Below are 22,371 nucleotides of genomic sequence, written 5' to 3'. Positions count from 1 at the left end.
CTGGCCCAGAGAAAAATCGCAACCTGCTCTCTTTAATAAATGCTCCAGAACAAATAGTCTCCACTTCTGTATGTGCCACCAAAAACCACAGCAACCCGGGGTGCGTGCCCAGTGCAACCCTCTCAGAGGTAGTTCCAGGGTCCGGAAGTGCCACTGCCATTTGTGATTCTAAAACCACAAGTGGTCACAGGCTCACACACACACCCAAAACTCCTGGATCATGTCAAGGTGCTGCTCTAATGTCCTTTCTGGGCCACTACCGCCCTTTGAGCTTTTGCTTGGTTGGGCCCAGGTTCCATATTTTTTCAGGTTGCTCAGGAAAAAAGCAGTTACCAGCAGGTCCAGCATGTGGTTTATGGCAATCCGAGCTGAGAGTCCTTTCCTGGGCCCACTGACCATAACCTGCTTTCTGGCTCCACTCCTCACTCTCTATCAGTTCAAGCAACCCCTTAAGCTCTGTGGTTCCTCATATTCTGAGAATACAATGCCCTACCTAGAATTCTGCCTTTTCATTTCCAGAGCCCCTTTCAGAGAGGGATGACTCTCACTATAGCAGATTTCTAAGGGTTTTGATTTTCTGCTCTGGTGCTATATCACTTTCCAGAAGCCAGCTTATGGATGCCCCCTCACCTTTCTGTTTATCTTCTGATATCTCCCCACAGATTCACAATGCCACATGTAGAGATTAAAAGAGAAAGTTCAAAAAGTTCAAAAAGAGAAAGTTCAAAAGAGAAAGAGGATTCTTGCAGGTGTGGGTTACAAGTACAGGGAATGCAATTCCCTATTCAAATTTGGATGTTTCTCAAACATGTCTCTTCAGCATACTTGCTTCTAAGTCAAAACCTTTCCATCAAAGGAGATAATTTCAGAGAGAGAAAGCAGCTATAGGCCAAGGTCCTTGAATATTTTTGGAAACCTCTTTAAATATCCATGTAGTACCAGATGAGAATGTTGTGGGGGAGTTTACATTTCCAGAGCAACATTCATTATGGTAGGAATGACCCATTTGAAAGTGTTTCCTCCACATTTCTTGCCTCTTGCCTATGGGACCAGAGACATCTGTAGATCATTTCTCTGTAGTGTTTCAAAAGAATTCATTCTAAATTCATATCTCAGATTTTCTATGAAATATTTTGAGGCTTTAGGCTAGAAGGGAAGTTTCAGATTAATAGAAACACTTCCTCAAGAACTGTTCATTGGTTATTGAATTACCAAAATAGTGTCTTGAGTGTGTCATATATTTCATATCAGAAGTTTCCTATACAAGAAGAGGTCAGTTTGAAGATGGAATTATATCTCATAAGCCCTAAACATCATTTACATCATCTAAGATTATAAGGTAAGTTTTTCAGTAGCGATGAAGCATCTTAAAGATTGGTACTTTCTATATGTAGTAATCATTATTTTTCAACACTTGTCAAATACAGTAATATTTTATCCTCACAGCAGTTCTTCAAAAGATAGTTGGTAAATGTCTTTAACCTAATTTGGCAAATGAAAAATTTGAGGCTCATAATGATTACACGATCTGCAGGACCCAGCTCTCTGACACCATCCACTTTCTTTTGCCATGAGAAACCATTAACATTGAAGACTAATCATGAGCATGAAAATCAAATGTAAATACACTCCACACACAGAAGAGACATAAATATGAGTAATAAATGACATAAATCATCAGTCATTTAATCCAAGCATGACCAGGCACATTTCTTCCTGAGGTTAACTGTTATGGATAATGTGAGTCTCTGTGGCTTTTTGAAAATTAAAATTGGGAGATTACTCTTCCTCACCTTATTTTATGGTTTAATGTTTTTTCCTGTATCTCACTCAAAATACCAGTTCTTCTTATCTCCTTGGTGCATATACAGTAACAAAAATTAGTAAAGGTTCTTTGTGTGCCCACAGTAATGTAGTGGGTATGTTCATATATGTTCCCTCAATCAATTCTCATAACACCTGGGATACGGATATAAAAATTCTCACTTTATAGAAGAGGAAACATGTAAGTTGCCAAGAAATATACCCTGGAAAAAGAAAGTTGAAAGTGCAAAAGGCAAGATTCCAATCTAGTCTCTCTGGTTTTCAAACCAATACAGGACAGTTAACCTGTATTGCAGAAAAATCTGGGGACCTGTGCTTGTAAGGGGACTGAGAAGGGAGGAAATGGGGCTCCATAAGAGGCCAAGGTAAAAGTGCTCTTCAATGAAAAGACCACCACATCTTTATTAATATTTACGGATTCCAATGTGTATGTGTCTGTTGATGAAATTGCTTCATGTACACTTGCCTCTGAAGAATTAAAGTCATTATAATTATTATGTCATGTCAAAAGGATATTACTAGTTCAACATTGTTTATTATAACATAACAATGTAGAGAAAGTTTTAAAAATTTGGTGGAAAAAGAGTTAACAAGTATAATTTGATCTAATCATGGCTCTACCCTTTATTATCTTCTTGATCTTCAACAGGATCCTTAATTTCTCTATGTTTGTATCACCTACTGTGTAAAAGAAGTATAAAATAATAGTGGTAATAATCTCACAGGTTCATAGTGAGGATTAAACAACCACATTTTTGCAAAAACAGAGCACAAACAAGTGTCTACTAAGTTTTAGTTGATATTATCATTATTATCACTATTAACATCAGTCTATGCAATTGTTTCTTCATTTGCAAAAGAGATGAAATAATAACCACACAGGTTACTGATACAGCAAGCACATAGCAATCAATCATTAAAAATATATTTATCAGACATTATAATGTTATTAGATTTGATAACATGTATTATCAATTCTTTTATATTAGCTCCTGAAGCCTTTTATTATATCTGCCACTCCTTCAAGATAGGCTCTTAGTCATCTCTGACAATGAAGTGTGCACAGACGATCTTCAAGACTCAGAACTTGCTTTCTATCTCAAAAAACCTCATGAAAATCCACAACTTAGTAGAATCTAGACATTCATTTTTTTCTAGATTAAAAACTTAATAAATTCAAGGTTACATTAATCAACAGGGATTTTTTTTCAGGTAATGTAATTAATCATAATATGAAATAATAGGGAATAGGAACAACATGACAGAGTTTTTTCTACTGGGGCTTACAGGAATCCAAAGATGCAGAATATCAATATTTGTTGTGTTTCTGGTCATCTGCATCATCTCTGTGGTAGGGAATGTGCTCACTGTGGTCACTATCACTGCCAGCCCATATCAGGGTCCCCATGTACTTTTTCCAATCTCTCCTTCATTGATGCCTGGTATTCTTCTGTCAATACCCCTACACTGACCTTAGACTCACTCTGTGAAAAGAAGACCATCCCATTCAATACGCCTGTATTACCCAAATATTTGGAGAACATTTTTTTGGAGGTGCTGATGTCATTCTGTTTACTGTGATGGCCTATGACCACTATGTGGCCATCTGCAAGCCATTGCACTACATGACCATCATGAATCGGCAGGTGTGTGGCCTGTTAATGGGAGTGGTGTGGGTGGGAGGCTTTCTTCATGCCACCATACAGATCCTCTTCATCTTCAATTACCCTTCTGCGGCCCTAACATCATAGGTCACTTTATGTGTGATCTGAACCGTTTGCTCAATCTTGCCTGCACTGATACTCACACTCAAGCTCTTCATTGCTGCCAACAGTGGTTTCATCTGTCAAACTTCCTCCTCTTGATGGTCTCCTGGTGGTCATTCTATGCTCACTAAGGAACTACAACTTGGAGGCGAGGCGCAAAGCCCTCTCCACCTGTGTCTCCCGCATCACAGTGGTCGTCCTATTCTTTGTTCCCTGCATATTTGTGTGTATGAGACCAGCAGCTACTTTATCTATTGATAAAGCAGTTGCATTATTCTATACTATAATAATGCCCATGTTAAATCATTTAATATATACCTTGAGAAATGACCAGATGAAAAATGCTATCAGGAAATTATGTAGTATGAAAGCTATTTTAGGTGACTAAAAAATGTGCCTGGACCTCCCTATTGATTCAACTCAAGCAAAGGTCAAAAGGACATTTTGGATGATCTCTACAAGGAACACCTATGAAATGAAAAAAAGCGACAACTATGTATCATAGATTTTTCATTGAAAGTAACAGAAATGAATGCAAGAGAAAGGAAAATAAAAAATAAAAGTATAAAAGAAGGTGAATAAAGTCAATAAAATGTAGAACAAAAAAAACTGGGTTGTAGGGAATATTTTTCCTATATTTACTTGATCGGGACTCAGAATTCTAGCTAGGTCTCTTTGAAAAAACACAATTTATCTTAACTTCTGCTTAAATTGTGTAATGAAACAGAAATTGAAACTGAGATTCTCAATGAAGGAGCAAATAGCTTACCTTGATACTCTACCTGCTCTCAGCAAGATTTCAACATATTAATGTGAGGTCTTCATGTTCTTTTTCTCTGTAAATTAGTTTACTTTTTGGTAACATTTCATTATGAAAAGGTATTTAAAAAAATATGTGTCTCTATCTACACACAAAACACTTCAGGATAAATATGTTCCATTTATTCCTTCCAACATTCACTCATTAATCAACAGAAATTTTTTGAGCCCAAAGAATATGCTGCTGGGGCTTCAAAGGTGAATAGAGAGGAACCTGGGCCTTGCCTTCACAGAGCTTCAGATCCACTGAGAGATACCCCAAGGGGAGCAGAAAATGACAGCACAGCGTTATAAATGGTAAGGTAGTGGCAACACAGCGTGCTATGAAAGCATGTTTGAGGGATACACACCAAAGAAACACGGGTCGGGAAAGCTTCCAAGATGAAAAGATAAACAACATGGAACCTGAAACTTAAAATGGAGTAAGCAGAGTGACTATGTTCACATCAGTTGAGTAGGAGGATTCCTACAAGAGAGAATATATAACAAAGGCCAGGGGGTGAAAATCAGTATGCAGAAAACCCTATGAATTCAGTGTGGCTATGGTTGTTAATTAATCTATTTAATCAACAATTATTTAATGAACTCTGACCATGTGCCAGGCAGTGTGCTAAACAATGAGTTTATAAAGGGTAAATAGCAGGATATGAACCTGAAGAGACAGGAGCAGAGAAGATGAAGAAGAGTCTCATAATCCTGTTAAAGCTTACTGCTAAACACCATGAGGCAAACATTGAAAGACCTTTTGAACAAGTGAGGGATCAAGTTTGATTTGAGTTTGACATTGTAACTATATGGGTTATCACTGTGGGAAATGTAACAAAGGGAACAAGAGTGGCAGCAGGATGCTACTGAAATGACTTGGGTGTTAAAGGATGGAGGCCTGAAGTCTGGTGTTGCCAGTGAGGATGCAGAACATGATGGGCACTGCTGTGTCCAGTTCCACATCCCTTCAATCCTCCAATGCCCCAGCTGCTGTGTCTCTGGGCTATTAACAGCTCAGAGCTCAGTGCCCCATCTTCTCAGTACATTTGCTCCAGAACAATATTATAAGCTATGCCCACCATCCCAGACCCAGCAGAAACCAATAAACAACAGGCTGATCCTTTGACTCAAGGTGGAAGCAGTCCTGTATTACAATGGATACCCCAGAGTTCCCTTCGTTTTAAGCTGATGCTAATCCCCAGTTGGGACCACAACCTTCTTCCTGTACTGTAGTCAGCTTCCCTCAACCCTTGTCGTTACAAATCATTTTTAGTAAAATCCTCATCTCAGAATTTACATCTAGAGAACCCAACTTAACACAGAGACATAGAAGAGATTAAGAAATACTTAAAAGTATAAACAGAAGAACTTGACATGGGATGATGATTTAAGAAAGAAGTCATTGATGAAAACCAGATTCTTCCTTAGATTAATGTAAGGATGAGGGAACAGAGATGAGACATTTTGGCAGTTGATGTGGCTTCTCCCTCTTAGCCTGAAGTATTAACTCTGCATTTCCTATGGAAACTGTGATAGCCCCCACCCCAGGAAGTTGCCCTACAAAAAGGGCTCATTCTCCTCAGGACCCACCCCCACCACCCTCTTTGCTCCTAGACCTATAACTAGACATGATTCCCAGAAGACCCCTAAAGGTGAGGTACTAAATGTGATCCATGAGAAACACACTACACTCCAGAATAATTATGTGAGTTTTCTCATTTATAAAGTTAGATATAGAGTAATCATTGAAGAAACATAAAATTCAATAAAGTCAAATTTCTTGATATGGGTCACTAAGAAGAGATTCTTCATTTAATATTGTAGCTGGAACTGAGGAAAACTAAGTTTTTCTGTTCGGTCGCTAAAGCATGAATGAAAAGGTGGACCACATTAGGCTAATTAGAATCGCAAAACCTCCTTGGTTTAATGGAAAGGGAGTGATTTAAAGGTACGGAGAGATTGGAATGTTAGAATGGATTTGTCATTTAAGATTTACTTAACCCCCCTGGGAGGATCCAGAAGACATACCTCTCATATGACCCTGAGAAATAAATTTGTCAGGCTAGTCCCAGCATCCTTGAAAACCTCTGTGATCACTATTTTCTATAAACAAGACCTTTAGTATCAGTAAACTGGGAAATCCTAATGCAATGGGAGGTATTTGATCCTAGATAATAGTGGCCAAGTGGTAGCACTCAACAACCTTAAAGGCAAGGTGAGCATACTTCCCATAAAGGAAAGAAGATTCAAAACAGCAATCAGAATAATCAATACAAGCATAATCAGATTGTTGGCTAGTTTATAACATTGTTCCTAGAAGTCAAATAGAGAGGAAGCCTCTCTATTCAAGTCTTACTTGATCTGGGTAGTAAAAAAGGTCTAGGTTAAGTAAACAGAAGTCTAACTTAATCATAACAGCAGAGATTCATGACCTCACAATCAATTCCCAGACTCAAACCAGTTTATAGAGTAAAAATTCCTTGAATAAAGGGGAGATTGGATCCTCCTGAGGAAGGACTCTGGGACATTGCTAAAAAAAATCTTATAATAATCTTCCCCTCAGCCTTCCCCAAAAGAGGGCTATGGCCTTTTATCAGTCAAAGTGTATGTTGGAGAAAAGAAAATAAGCAGACATTTCAGGAAATCCTGGACGCTGGCTTTGACCTGAAATTTGATTCCAGAAAACCCTCAACAACAGTGTGATTCACCAGGCAGAGCATCAGTTTACAGAGGACAGGTTGTCACTGGAGTTTTAGGTCAAGCCTACTTTGCACTGGGACCAATAGGTCACTGAACTCATCCTATGGTTACATCCCCAGTTCCAGAATGCATAATTTGAATAGACATAATTTGCAACTAGCAGAATCCCCACATTGGTTCCCTGGCATGTGGACTGAGGGCTATTATGGTGAAAAGCCAAGTGGAAGCCTCTAGAACTGCCTCTACTTAGGTAAGAGTAAACCAAAAGTGATACCACATCCCTGGAGGAATCATAGAGATTAGTGCCACCATCAAGGACTTGAAAGATACAGAGATGGTGATTCCTACAACATACACATTTACCTCACTTATTTGGCCTATGCAGGAGTTAGATGGATCTTGGAGAATGAGAGTAGACACTTATAAGCTTAACCAGGTGGAGACTCCACTAAATTATACCTGCTGTACCAGATGTGGTCTCCTTGCTTGAACAAATTAACAGATTCTCTGATACCTGGTATGCAGCACCTGATTTGGCAACTGCCTCTTATCACCCTGTCAGTAAGGACCATCAGAAGCAGTTTGATTTCAGCTTATAAGGCCAACAATATGCCTTCCCTGCCCTACCTCAGGGTTCTGTCAACTCTCCAGGACTATGTCATATTTTATTTCATAGGGAACTCTATTGTCTTTCATTCTACAAGATATCCATACTGGTCTGTCATATTGATGACATTATGCTGAATGGATCTAGTGATCAAGACTTAACTACTTTAGATTTATTAGGAAGACACTTCTGGGTCAGAGGATGGAAAATAAATACAATTAAAATTCAAGGGACTGAAACTCAGTGAATTTTCCAGTGGCCCAGAGTATAGAGCATATCAAGATAACGCTTTTGAAGGAAAAATACAATAGAATAAAGACAGAGAAGGAGACAAACCATAAGACACACCTAACTATAGAAAACAAACTGAGGGTTGCTGAAAGGGAGGTAGGTAGGGTGATGAGGTAATTAGAGGATGGACATTAAGGAGGACACTTGATGTAATGAGCACTGGGTGTTATATGAGACTGATGAATCACTAAATTCTACCACAAAATTAATAATACACTATATGTGAACTAACTTGAACTTAAATAAAACAAGACAGAGGATCATAGGGGAAGGGAAGGGAAAATGGAACAAGACGAAACCAGAGAGGGAGACAAACTGTAAGAGACTCTTAATCTCAGGGAACAAACTGAGGGTTGCTGGAGTGGTGGAGGGTGGGAAGGATGGGGTGGCTGGGTGATAGACATTGGGGAGGGTATGCGCTATGGTGAGCGCTGTGAATTGTGTAAGACTGATGAATCTCAGACCTGTACCCCTGAAACAAATAATACATTATATGTCAATCAATAATAATAATAAAATAAATAAAATGTAAAAATAATAATAAATAAATAAGCAAAAGATATCCCTTTTAAGGTGAAAGGCATCTTGGTCCCTCCATCCCCTCCAACACCAAAAAGATGCACAATACTCATTAGGCCCCTTTGGATTGGGAAACCAATGTGTTCTTCATTTGGGTATTTTACTCTGGCCTATTTATCAAGTGACTCAAAAGTTGCTAGTTTGCATTGAGCTCAGAAAAAAGAAAAGGTCCTACTACGGGTCCAGGCTGTAGTGCAAGCTTCTATTCCACATGAGTGTTGGGATTCAGCAAGTCCTAATGTGCTTCATGTGTCAATGGAAGTAAAGGATTCATGAAGCACTGGGTGTTATGCACAAACAATGAATCATGGATCACTACATCAAAAACTAATGATGTATGGTGACTAACATAACATAAAAAAATAAAATTAAAAAAAATAAAAGGATGCCGTTGGAGTCTTTGGCTGGTGTCTATATATGAATTGCAGTGCAGGCCCTCAGGATTTTGGAGCAAAGTCCTGCCATCCTCTACAGATAATTACTCTCTTTTTTAGAAATGGCTCTTGGCCTGCAACTGGGCCTTAGCAGAGACTAAACACTTAACCATGGGCCATCAAGTTTCTATGAAACCAGAACTGCTTATCATGAAGTGCGTGTTTTCTGATTCATAGAACCATACAGGTGAGTGTGCAAAGTAGCACTCCTTTATGAAATAGAAAAGTCACCTGTTATCTACAGTTTTGCTTTCCAAGGTTTCAGTTACCTGAGGTTCAGAAGCAGATGATCTTCCTTCTGACATATTATCACAAGGTCAGCAGTATCCTATTGCTACATCAAAATGCCATGTCATTCACATCATACCATCTCATATCATGACAGGAAGAAGGGTGAGTACAGTACACTCAGGCATTTTGAAAGAAAGAGAGGGAATATATTCAGATAACTTTTGTTACAGTTTATTGTTATAATTTTTCTATTTTATTATTATTGTTATTAATTTCTTACTGTGCCTAATTTATAAATTAACTTTTATCACAGGTATATATGTATAGAAAAAAATATAGTATATATAGGGTTCAGTACCCTCCATAATTTCAGGCATTAATGGGGTCATGAAACACATCGCTCTCCCCACATAATGAGGAACCTCTGTACAGAGGGACAGAGAGCATAAGTAGGCAGAGAGGCAGGCAGAGGGAGAGGGAGACACAAGCTCCCTGCTGAGCAGAGAGCCCAAAGCTTGGCTTAATCCCAGGACTCTGGGATTATGACCTGAGCCAAAGGCAGACGCTTAACTGACTGAGCCACCCACACTCCCCATGTTTTCTTTACTTGGACTTTATGGTTTGAGGAGATGTGTATAGGTGCTAGGTAGTTAAGCAATGAACTTGTACTGACTAATTTTATGGGTTAACTTGCCTAGACCACAGGGTGCTCAGATATTTTTTTGACTATTGTTTTAGGTTGTGACTATGAGATTTTTTTGGGTGATATTAATTTTTGAATTGATAGACTGAATAAAGAAGATTGTTTTCACTAAAGTAGGGTCCTCATCCAAACAAAGGAAGGCCTGCAAATTACAAAAGGCTAACCTCCCCTGAGTAAGAGGGAAATCTCCTGCCTGAGTGCCTTCAAACATTAGCTTTTCCTTTCTGATGGCTTGCACACTGACACATTAACACTTTCCTGATTCTGCACTAGCCTCCTGCCTATGGACCTGAACAGGGACATCAGCTCTTATCAGTTTATAGCAGTTTCTGGTCTTTAGACTCAAAATGGGACGTAGACTGTGCAGATTTTGTGGTATACCTACAGTGGAATATATTTCTGACCCATGCTACAAGACAGATAAACTTTGATGACACATTAAATGAAATAAGCTGTTTCTTTTTAATAAACTTTGTATTTTATAAAGGTTTATATTTATAGGGAAATTGTGGAAATGATATAGAGTTCCAATATGCTCTGCACTCAGTTTTTCCCTTGTTACCATCTTACATATTATGGTACATTTGTCACAACTAATTCACTTCACATGAACATGTTATTTTTAACAAATATCTATACTTTTTTCAGATTACTTTGATTTTAACTAATGCCGTTTTTCTTCTCCAGAATGTCATCCAGCATACCACATTCGATTCAGTTGTCATGTGTTCTTCAGTAACTCCAGACAGTGACAGTTTCTCTGAATGTTCTTTTATTTATTTATTTCAAGTATGAGTAACATAGAGCATTAGATCAGTTTCAAGTGGATAAAATAATGATTCAACAATTCTAAGGACACTTGGTTGGCTCAGTAGGTTAAGCATGTGCCTTCAGTTCATGTCATGATCCCAGGGTCCTGGGATGAGCCCTGCATGGAGCTTTCTGGTTAGAAGGGAGCCTGCTTCTCCCTATGCCTATGCTCCCCCTGCTTGTGCTCTTTCTCTCCCTCTCTCTCTAATAAATAAATAAATAAATAAATAAATAAATAAATAAATAAATAAAATCTTAAAAAAATTATATAGTTTACTCAGTGCCTGTCATGGTAAGTATACTCTTAAATTTTCTTGTTGTTGGTTATTTATTTATTTATTTATTTATTTATTTGAGAGACAGAGCTCAAGCAGGAGGAGGACAGAGGGAGAGAGAGGCAGAGAAATATACTCCCAGCTTAGTGTGGAGCGCTATGAAGGGCTCTATCCCAGGACCCTGAGATCATGACTTGAGCCAGAACAAGAGTCAGAGGCTTAATCAACTGAACAAAGCAGGCACCCCTGAACTTTTCTTGTTTCTGATGAACTTGACAGTTTTGAGCAGAACTAGACAAACATTTTATATAAAAACCTTCATTTGGGGTTTGTCTGATATTTTACTCAAGATTGGACTGGGGTTATGGGTTATTGGGAGAAAGGTCACAGAGGCAAAGTGCCATTTGCATCACATCCGGCCAGTGGGTACATATTTTCAATGTGACTCATCACCATTGATGTTAACCTTGATCACCTGTTTGAGGTAGTGTCTTCCATATTTCTCTTTAAATTTACTCCCCCCTGCCCCACTCCGCAATGTGTCTTTTAGAAGGAATTCACTTGTGTGCAGCCTACAAATAAGAGATTGAGTGTTATCCTATAACCTTTGAGGGCAGAGTACCTACAAAATCGTTATGAATTCTTTTTTATGGGAGCTTTATCTATTATCCCCTATTTATTAGTCTTTTATTTAAGTGATTTATATCATTATGAACTTGTGGATTTTTTACACAATGGGTTATATTTCAACTCAGTGTCATTTATTTTGTTGCTCAAATCTTTTCCAATGTGTGGGATCAATTGTTTCCCACATTATTTTCAGTAGTGTTTGTTAAGATATATTTGTCAGTGGGACACTTGAGTGGCTCAGTTGGTTAAGCATCTGCCTTTGGCTCAGGTCATGCATGATCTCAGGGTCCTGGGATTGAGCCCCGCATCGGAATCCCTGCTCAGCGGGGAATCTGCTTCTCCCTCTCCCTCTGCCATCTGTTCCCCTTGCTTGTATTCTCTCTCTATCAAATAAATAAAATCTTTAAAAAAAACAACACGTTTTTCAAAAAGTTCACTTTATTAATCTGGTAAGTGAAAAGATATAGAGTTGGAATTTAAATTTGAATGTATTTAGATATGACTGAAATTGCTTATCTATTCACATTTTTAATAAGAAGAGTTTTTTTGAAATCAATTATTTGGCCCATTTTCATTTGCACTTTTTTTTAAGATTTTACTTATTTAGAGAGAGGGAGAGTGTGTGTGTGAGCAGGGGAAGGGGCAGTGGGAGAGGGAGAGAGAGAATCTTAAGCAGGTTCCGCACCAGACCCAGAGCCTGGCATGGGGCTCAATCCCATAACCCTGAGATCATGACCTGATCCAGAGTTGGATGCATAAGTGCCTGAGCCACCCAGGTACCCTAAGCACTAAGTTTTTAAAGATTGATCCTTGAAATCTAATTATATTTGAGAAACTTTTGCTTTTGTCTGGAATACCTGAGGTAAATATACTTAAATGACGTCACCAATGCTTTTAATTGTGTTACTATTTGAAAAATATATGTGATGAGGACAGAGAACATTATTCCACTGTTTGGCATATATAAATAAATATTAGTTCCCTTCCTCTTTCTATTTTCTCTTAATGATGCTAGGGTATGGGACACTCAAGAATATAGATTCCAGGAATTCTATTGAAAAGTTTCAGCTATGACTTGGAACTTCCTTAGCTCATTTTCTAAATCCCTGGTGCTTAAAATAACATGAAATTTGAAAAAAAATTTTGCTTTGTGCCAAATGTTCTCTATTTATATTTATTTAGTCTGAGTTTCTCCTTGTTTCTTAAGAAAATATGCTGAAAGACCCATTAAAATACTGAAAGAGGCAAAGAATGGGTATTAAGGAGGACATGTATTGCATGGAGCACTGGGTGTTATATGCAAACAATGTATCATAAAACACTACCTCAAAAACTAATGATGTGCTGTATTGTGACTAACATAATGTAATAAAAAAAGAGCAAAGATTTAACTTTGGACAACATAGTATAATTTCAAAAGTACAAAGCTTTATGATAGAAGCTGAATTTAAAACTACAAACAACTAGAAATTGTTGAGTTAAAGTAACAGGAAATAAACAGTCAAACTAACAGATTAAAATAAATTTCAGGATGGACTGGATTAATTAAGGAAAGTTCACTGCTAAAATATTGTTTCTCCCTTCTCTCTCTCTCTCTCTCTCTCTCTCTCAGGTTACATTAAGGGGAACACTATCAAAAGTTTGTACATCATTCCTTGAATGTTCAGAATATTTACCAGAAGATACTTTATAACTGAACTACCAGTTTCAAGTGGTGTGAAAGGGCATTATGTTAATCATGCATGAGTTTTATCCATTTTTCAACATTCTTACCTAAGGGGTCCTTGCTGTAAACTAAAGAAAGACATTTAGCTCAGAAAGATACCTTCCCAATCCAAATCCCCTAAATTAATGTTTTTTTTCCCTGAAGAATCATGTACTCTTTAATTATTGATATATTTGATTGTTTCCATAAGCAATCAGGTGAATAGATTGTGAGTAAATATTATGATTTCCACTTTATTCAGAAGAAAAAAACACGAAAGGTAAGGGATTACACACACGTAAGTGGCATATCCATGATCAAGCATATGGATTTGATCTCAAAATGGAGTATTCATTTCATAATATTTCTTTCTTTGAAGATTAGTTATTTCTAACCTGTGTTTTCTCCACTATGCCTGAAATAATGCAGCAAAATAACAGCATAACTGAGTTCATACTGTTAGGATTGACACAAGATCCTGTGAAAAAGAAAATGGTGTTTGTAATCTTCATTTTATATATGGGAACGATGTTAGGGAATTTACTTATTATAGTGACCATCAAGTTCAGCCGGACACTTGGGAGCCCCATGTACTTTTTCCTATTTTATTTGTCTCTTGCTGATTCCTGCTTTTCAACATCCACAGCCCCCAGATTAACTGTGGATGCACTCTCTGCAAAAAGAATCATAACTTATAATGAGTGCATGACTCAAGTCTTTGCACTACATTTCTTTGGCTGCATGGAGGTCTTTGTGTTCATCCTCATGGCCGCTGATCACTATGTGGCCATCTGTAAGTCCTTACATTACCCAACCATCATGAGACGGCAGGTCTGCACCATCTTGATTGTTCTTGCATACTGCACCATCTTGATTGTTCTTGCATACTGCTGTGATTTGCAGCCCTTGCTGAAACTTGCTTGCATGGACACCTATATGATCAACTTAGAATGGGTGTCTAATGGCGGGACCATTTGCACAAGCAGTTTTGTGTTTCTGATGATCTCGCACATTGTCATCTTGCTTTCCCTGCAAAACCACAGTGCAGAAGGGAGGAAAAAACTCTCTCCACTTGTACTTCTCATATCATCATAGTAATCTTATTCTTTTGTCCATGTATATTCATATATACACACACCCCAACCTCTTTCCCCATGGACAAGATGGTGTCCGTATTTTATACTATTGGGACCCCTTTACTCAAGCCACTCATCTACACACTGAGGAATGCAGAAGTGAAAAATGCCATGAGAAAGCTATGGCATATCAAAATTACCTCAGAAAGCCAAAGATGAATTGAGGGCTTTGGCTGATTCCTTAATCTGTACAGATATCAAATATGATAGTGTATAACCTGACTTGCACAAGACACTCTAACACCTGATTTCCTCATTTTTTTCTGTACTTCTGTCCTCAAACAATAGCTTGCCTCATAATGCCAGCCTGGTTCTTACTTTTCCTGAGAGCTCAATTCTGACATTGTTGATTATGAAATACTACTCACATCTCAGTCAACACTCAGGGTTGATAAGGAGAACGATATTTATACAATCACAACTTCAAAAAGTGAGCACCCATATAAAGATTAGCCTGTTCTCTATGACTTGTAATTCTCTATAGCACATTTTAAATAAGGTATCTTGTTTTCTCTTGACCACATTCAGAGCAAAGGTACTAAATTTGTGTGTCAAGAAATTCTTTTCATTTTATCATTAGTTTATCTTGAAAAACATTCCATACTAGTGAACTAAAGGCCAAAAGGCTGTATATATAAAATATGTAATTTTTGTCTTAAATAATTTTAATGTTTCCTTTGACTATTAATATAACTGTGGCATTAGGTAGGGGATTTTTTTTTCTGGGCCATAAGGCACATCATTTTTTTAAATTTTATTTATTTATTTTTTTAATTAATTTTAATTTGTTATGTTAATCACCATACATTACATCTTTAGTTTTTGATGTAGTGTTCCATGATTCATTGTTTACATATAACACCCAGTGCTCCATGCAATGCATGCCCTTCTTAATACCCATCACTGGGTTAACCTATCCCCCCACCCCCCTCCCCTCTAAAACCCTCAGTTTGCTTGTCAGAGTCCATAGTCTCTCATGGTTCATCTCCCCTCTTCATTCTTCCCTTCCTGCTATCTTTTTTTTTTAACATATAATGTATTATTTGTTTCAGAGGTACAGGTCTGTGATTCATCAGTCTTACACAATTCACAGCACTCACCATAGCACATATGGGATTTTTTAAATGTAGTATTACAAAGTACTCATGATATTCAGCTAATTTGTGTGATTGGGATATAGGAGCTACAGCAAGAGACTTCTACAACTGTAAGAGGGAAAGAAGTAAAGTAATGTATGGGATCAAGACTGAATAAGAATTTAAATACACTGTAAGGATGCCTGGGTGGCTCAGTCCAGTAAAGTGTCAGACTTTGGCTCCACTCATGATCCCAGGGTCCTGGGATCGAATCCTGCATCAGGCTCCTTGCTCAGCGGGGAGCCTGTTTCTCTCTCTGCCTGCTCTGCCTGCCACTTCCCCTGCTTGTGCTCTCTCTCTCTCTGACAAAAAATAAATAAAATTTTAAATAAATAAATAAATACACTGTAAATTCAACATATTTTCTGAGATTGAAGTACAGAAGGTTAGGACCTAGTTTGAAGGAAAAAAATGTACATTATTTCACTTACATTGGGTTGTATCAATGGAATAAGAGAAACTATCAGAGGCATTCAGAAATACTCAGGATACTTGTGTCTAGTAATGGAGTTGGAGAGAACCTACTTTTGCAGCAGGAAGGCACTTTCTTTCTCTGTTTGCACTTTCCTAATAAAAGGGTAATATCTATTCACAAGTTAGAATTGCCAGTAGAATTTTGATGCTGATAGTGAGCCCAGGAGATTAGCAGCCATTCCTTCAATATGTGTATGCCGGGGGTTATATCATGTAATTTTGAAATTCATTGATTTCAGAGAGTACAAAGTACTTATTCAAAGGGATACATGCCCTCCCCAATGTTTATATCAGCATTACCTACAATAGCCAAACTGTGGAAATAGTCCAAGTGTCCATCGAATGATGAATGGATAAAGATGTGGGGGATCTATCTATCTATCTATCTATCTATCTATCTATCTATCTATCTATATAAAATGGGCTATTACTCAGCCCTCAAAAGGAATGAGATCTTGTTATTTTCAATAACAAGGATGGAGCTAGAGAGTATTATTCTAACCAAAACTAGCAAGTCAGAGAAAGAAAACTACCGTATGATTTCACTCATGTGGAATTTAAGAAACAAAACAAATGAGTATAGGGACAAAATGAGAGAGGGGCAAACCAAGAAAGAGACTCTTAAACATAGAGAACAAACTAATGGCTACCAGGGGAGGTGGGTAGGAGGACAGGTTAATTAGGTGATGGTGATATAAGAGTACACTTGTGATGAGCACTGACTGTGGTATGTAAGTGTTGAATCACTAAATTGTACACCTGGAACTCCTATCACACTGTATGTTAACTAATGGGAATTTAAACAGAAACTTTAAAAAAAATAAATGATTTCAGTGTATTCAAGTGTACCACATCCTTAGTAACTATGACAAGATTCCATTTCATTTTTTAATGCTGTTCCCCATTATTTACCTGGAAAACCATTTCATACCAATAGTTTCATCCTGTCAAAGATTATTTTCAACTAAATTCATTAAAATATCATGTTTTCCGTGTTCTCACAACTTTTTTCTTTTGGGGATATTATGAAGCTAGTGACAGCACTAGTGTCCCAAAATTGACATGTTAACATACACAAATTATATATATATATATATATTGCAATTGTATAAATTGATTTTTTGATATACATATATTGTGAAAATTTCACCACAATATAACTAATTAACAATCTGTCTTCTCTATATAGTTACCAACCACTAGAATGTCTAGAATCCAAAAAGACAGGCAATAACGTTTTAGTGAGGAGGTGGAGAAATAGGAGTTCTCATAAATTGCTCGTGGTAATGTAGCATGGTGCAATGATTTTTTTTTTAGATTTTATTTATTTGTCAGAGATAGAGAGCACATGCAGGTGAAGGGGCAGGCAGAGGGAGAAGCAGGCTCCCCACCTAGCAAGTAGCTTGATGCAGGACTGATTCCCAGGACCCTGGGATCAGGACCTGAGCTGAAGGCCGGTGCTCAACCTACTAAGTCACCCAGGCTTCCCTGGTAAAATGACTTTGAAAAACAATGTGGCAGCTCCTCAAAAGGTTAATCATATAATATCAATGACCTAGCAATTCTAATCTTAGGCTCTACCCAAGGGAATTTAAGTATATATTATCACAGAAAATTTTACACCAATGTTCATAGCATCATTATTCATAATAGCTAAAATGGGGGAACATCTACATGTCAATCAACTGATGAATGGGTAACTTATATATTCATAAAATGGAATTTTATTCATCAACATAAAGGGAAGAAATACTGATACTTGCCACAATGTGTATGAAAATTATTCAAGAACATTATGCTAAATGAAAGCAACAGTTTAGAAAAGATAACATACTGCATAATTCCTTCTGTATGAAATGTCTAGAAAAGATATTCTACAGTGAAAGAAAGTAGATTACGGGGTGCCTGGTTGGGTCAGTTGGTTAAAAATGCAACTCTTGATTTCGGGTCTGATCATTATTTCAGGTTCATGGGATCCAACCCCATGTCAGGCTCTATGCTCAGCGTAGAGTCTGCTTAAGATTACCTCTCTCTGTCTGCCCCTCCCCAACCTCCATCCCACACATCCCCATTCCACTCCTCATTCCCTGGCTCACTTCCACACTCTCACTCTCTCTCTCAAAAAAGAAAAAAAGAAAGTAGATTAGTATTTACCTAGGATGTCTAGTGATGATGATGCAGAGGAATAAGTAACTGTGAGTGGGTAAGGAATTTCTTTTTAAGGTGGCAAAATGTTTAAAATTAGGTAGTCTTGATTGTTTCACAGTCTTTTATACTAAAAACCATTACATTATATACTTTAAATAAATGATTTTTTAGTATGTGGATTATATCTCAATAAAGCTGTTAAAAACAGATAAATGGGGTGCCTGGGTGGCTCAGTTGGTTGGGCGGCTGCCTTCGGCTCAGGTCATGATCCTGGAGTCCTGGGATCGAGTCCCGCATTGGGCTCCCTGCTCAGCGGGGAGTCTGCTTCTCCCTCTGACCCTCTTCCCTCTCGTGCTCTCTCTCTACCATTCTCTCTCTCAAATAAATAAATAAAAATCTATTAAAAAAAAAGATAAATGTTAAATTTTGAGATTATTTATTTGTACAGAATAAAAGGCCATAAAACAACTATATGTATTAAAAATTATTGCATAACAGTGACTTTGGATCTCTATTATGATTAAAATACAACATAGTGTCCGTATTAATAACACTATAAAATTTATTTGAAAATTGCAAATAGTAGCTCGTGAGAGTTTTCCTCACAAGAAAAAGTTATAACTGTGTGGTGGTGGATGCTACCTAGATTTATTGAGGTGATCAATTTGAAATATATACCAATTCAAATCATGAGGTTGTACACCTGAAACCACTAACAATGTTATATGCTAATTATATCTCAGTTAAAAAAAAAAAGTGTAGTCTATCTCTCCATGATTTTATCTGGGCTAAACTTGTGACACATCTTGCATGGGACCTTTAACAACATGAACAGAGGTGGTAAAAGTGATCCTGTAATAATCCTTAAAGGTTGGCTTGAGAGGCCTTGAAGCTTTTGTTTTTGTGAAACAACTACTGCCCTGAAACAACCATGGTGAGGTAGAGGTCAATCTACACTCCTGAAGAATGAACAAGAATAAATAAATATTATTATCTATTTGTAACTTTCCTCCACAATACTCTTTCCTATATATCTTTGCACTTAAATCTTGACTACCAAGAGATGTTAGTTCTGAAGTTCTGACATCGCTAAGAAGGTAAAAGCTGATAGATTATTACTTTCAAAGACCAAGAAGCAGGACATGTGAAATAGTATTCATGTTTCTACCAATGACTTTTTACATTTATTCCTGTTCACAAAAGGTCCTCAGTGCCAATCCCAATCAGAGGAGCTCAGAGAGTCTACTCTTTGTTCCCTAGAAAGAGATCATTTCCTTCATTAGAACCCAGTTTCAGTAGGGGTGAGTCTGGTTTATACCATTTTATTTCATAGACATATGATCTCAGCATTGGCTGCCAACCACTGTAGTTTTATAGTTTTTGTAGTTTTCAACATTGCTGTTGCAAGATGTTACAAGATAGGATTTTGACTAGAGCCTTCATTGATGAAAATTAATGGCAACACTTCTCACTTTCCAGATGGATAAATTAGTTTATTTCACAGTGGAAAGCAATATAAAATGTGTCTCCCTCTGTCTTCCAATCAGTGGTTATACTTCTGTCCCTGGGAGGAGCAAAAACATTTTTAAACATGTTTTCTTGCACTGCTCAGTTTAATATGTAAAACTGGTTTTCACGTTCCTCCATATGTCATCCCCTCTTTCATTTAAACATATCCAGGAGAAAAACATTTGTCACATATCACAGTCTCTAGAATTTCACCATGTTTATAATAATTCAGTGGGAATGCCTCATTTTGTCACTGTTTCAATGTATCCAAATCTTTCATAGAAACCATTTTTGTTTTGAGGTGTAATGCAACTTCATCATTTTATTCAAATTTTCAAAACAGTCTTTATTTTACATTTTAGTATTAAAAAATCCACCAGCAAAGTGTACCACAGTATGAAGAGAGACAGACAATGCTGAACTTTCATAACAGTCGATGGTAATGTCAAACATCATATGTCCAGAAGATAAACTTTCAATTTCAGGAAAGACTGAGATAACATTTCTGTTTTATGCCTGAGGAAAAAGAGAGCTACCTGAAGTATACCTGAACCTGCCCTAGATCAGCTGAAACCCACCTTTTGCAAAGACACATGAGCAAAAATGAAATGCTTATTGTATAAGATACAAATACTACAGTGGCTTGTTACACAGCATTGTTGAGCTGACTGATCCAGGAATAGCATGGTCAAACTATAGAAGTGGGGACTGAGGCATACTCTTGAGTTAATAAAATGTCCAATGTTTAGTGTACCTTGAAAGGAGCAGTATAAAAGGCCGAGCAAGAGAGAATGGGCATGAGGGACAGCACCTAACCTTGGTTATATACATAAAGGACGAATTCTAAATACCTAAGCATGCAGCCAACCTCCCTCTTCACTATTTCATCCATGCATAACCACAGGAAAAGAAGGACATATTTATTATTTTTGGGTAGGTTCCTTTCCACCCCTCCTTTGTTGATAAATTATAAGAAGAATGTTAACAAAAGAAAAGAGGCAAGTTCAAATGGACTTCTGAGAGGCCTGTCTTCTTAGGGGAAAAAACAAACAGCAAATTTGTTACATTAAGCAAATTTAATTCATTACCAGAGAATGTGGCCTATATATACATCAATAACAGTCTTGTTAAAAATAAACACCAGAATTAGGCACCAGCCCATGCAGCTATAGACATTGCTGTTCACCTTCACCTTCTGAATTGGAGAATCCCACCAGGACATAACTGCTACCAGATCAACATCAAAACAAAATCCTGACTTAATCTGCTATTGTCTTTCTTACCTCCTTTTCAATATACTTCATTATTTCCCTGCCTCCCCTTATGTTCTAAGTTCCCTAATTTCCAGGCAGTACACATGTCAGGGTCTTTTCGGAAGAGGAAAACTATTGCTGAAATCATCATCAACTATGGCTAATTTCTGAAAATGTACTCTTCACCTTAAAACCCAGATTCCTGCAGACCCATAAATATAGAGAACAAATGGGTGGTTACCAGAGGGAAGGTGGGATGGGGGGTTGGCAAAATGGGTGAAGGGAAGTGGAAGAAACAGCCTTCAGTTAGGGAATGAATATGTCATGAGAATAAAAGGCATAGCATAGTAAATATAGTCTACAGTATTATAATAACAGGGCATGGGGACACATGGTAGCTACACTGGTGGTGAGCACAGCAAAACATAGAGATTTGTGGAATCACCAGGCTGTACACCTGATACTAATACAACATTGTGTATGGATTGACTATATTCCAAAACAGAAACAAAAACAGATTCCTGTTGCACAAAGGACAATAATACTTCAAGTAAATATAATTCAGTCTCTTCATGGGGACTGTGGTGAAGAGAATGGAGCACCAGAAAATAACAAGTACTTGCCTCTCATATTTGAGAACTTGGTGACCCCATCCTGTGGGACTCAGTTCCTCATGTCATGCTAGTGGATGACCCTGGTTGATATCAGAGGCCCATTCCAATTCACAAAGCTTAAGTATTCTTGTATAAACTAAGGAAACACCTCAATGCACCAAAGTTGTTCTTGGCCTATGCCCCAGGTTTCAGCTGGTTACATCTGCTTCTCAGTCTGACCTTCCTTGTTTCTCACTAGAATAAGGGTATGCCTGAGTAGAACTGAGACAGTTTTGCATAGCATGTTAGAAAAAAAATGTCAAAATATACTGTTTGCAAAAAGAGCAGTGAGGATTAACAAAATGCACCCCATGCATTTAGACATACATCTATTCTGCTATGTGGTTACTTATTTCTTTCTTTTATGATTTTATTTTGTTATTTGTGAGAGAGAAAGAGAGAGCAAGAGCATGGAAATGGTGAAGGAGAGAGAAAAAGGGACGAGCAGACTCCCACTGAGCAGGGAATAGGTCCCAGGCTCAATACCAGGACCCTGAGATCAGCACCTGAGCCAAAGTCAGATGCTTAATCCCTTAACCAACTGAGCCACCCAGGCACACTAAGCTATGTGGCTTCTTAAGCTCAGGGCCCTTTGCAGAATGGGAGAATTTCCATGTTGCACATTTACAAAAAAAATCAGTTTGTATACTCATGAGGGATTTTCAAATGAGGTTATAAATATGCCATGGAATTACATTTAAAG

General features: G+C 37.6%; 1 protein-coding gene and 1 pseudogene across 1 annotated transcript; both read left to right on the top strand.

Moving 5' to 3' along the window:
• The first annotated feature begins 669 nt into the window (after nucleotides 1-669).
• On the top strand, nucleotides 670-3,978 carry LOC113913583 (annotated as a pseudogene).
• Nucleotides 3,979-13,782: 9,804 nt separating this feature from the next.
• On the top strand, nucleotides 13,783-14,654 carry LOC113914746 (olfactory receptor 4C11-like). Its single transcript, XM_035722952.1, is given in 2 exon segments — nucleotides 13,783-14,419; nucleotides 14,422-14,654. Coding segments are annotated over 2 exon segments (870 nt in total).
• The last annotated feature ends 7,717 nt before the right edge of the window (nucleotides 14,655-22,371 follow it).

Source organism: Zalophus californianus, chromosome 11 (assembly GCF_009762305.2).
Source record: "Zalophus californianus isolate mZalCal1 chromosome 11, mZalCal1.pri.v2, whole genome shotgun sequence".
Lineage (NCBI taxonomy): Eukaryota > Metazoa > Chordata > Mammalia > Carnivora > Otariidae > Zalophus > Zalophus californianus.
Note: the sequence above shows the minus strand (reverse complement) of the source record. Positions and strands in the feature narration are given on the sequence as shown.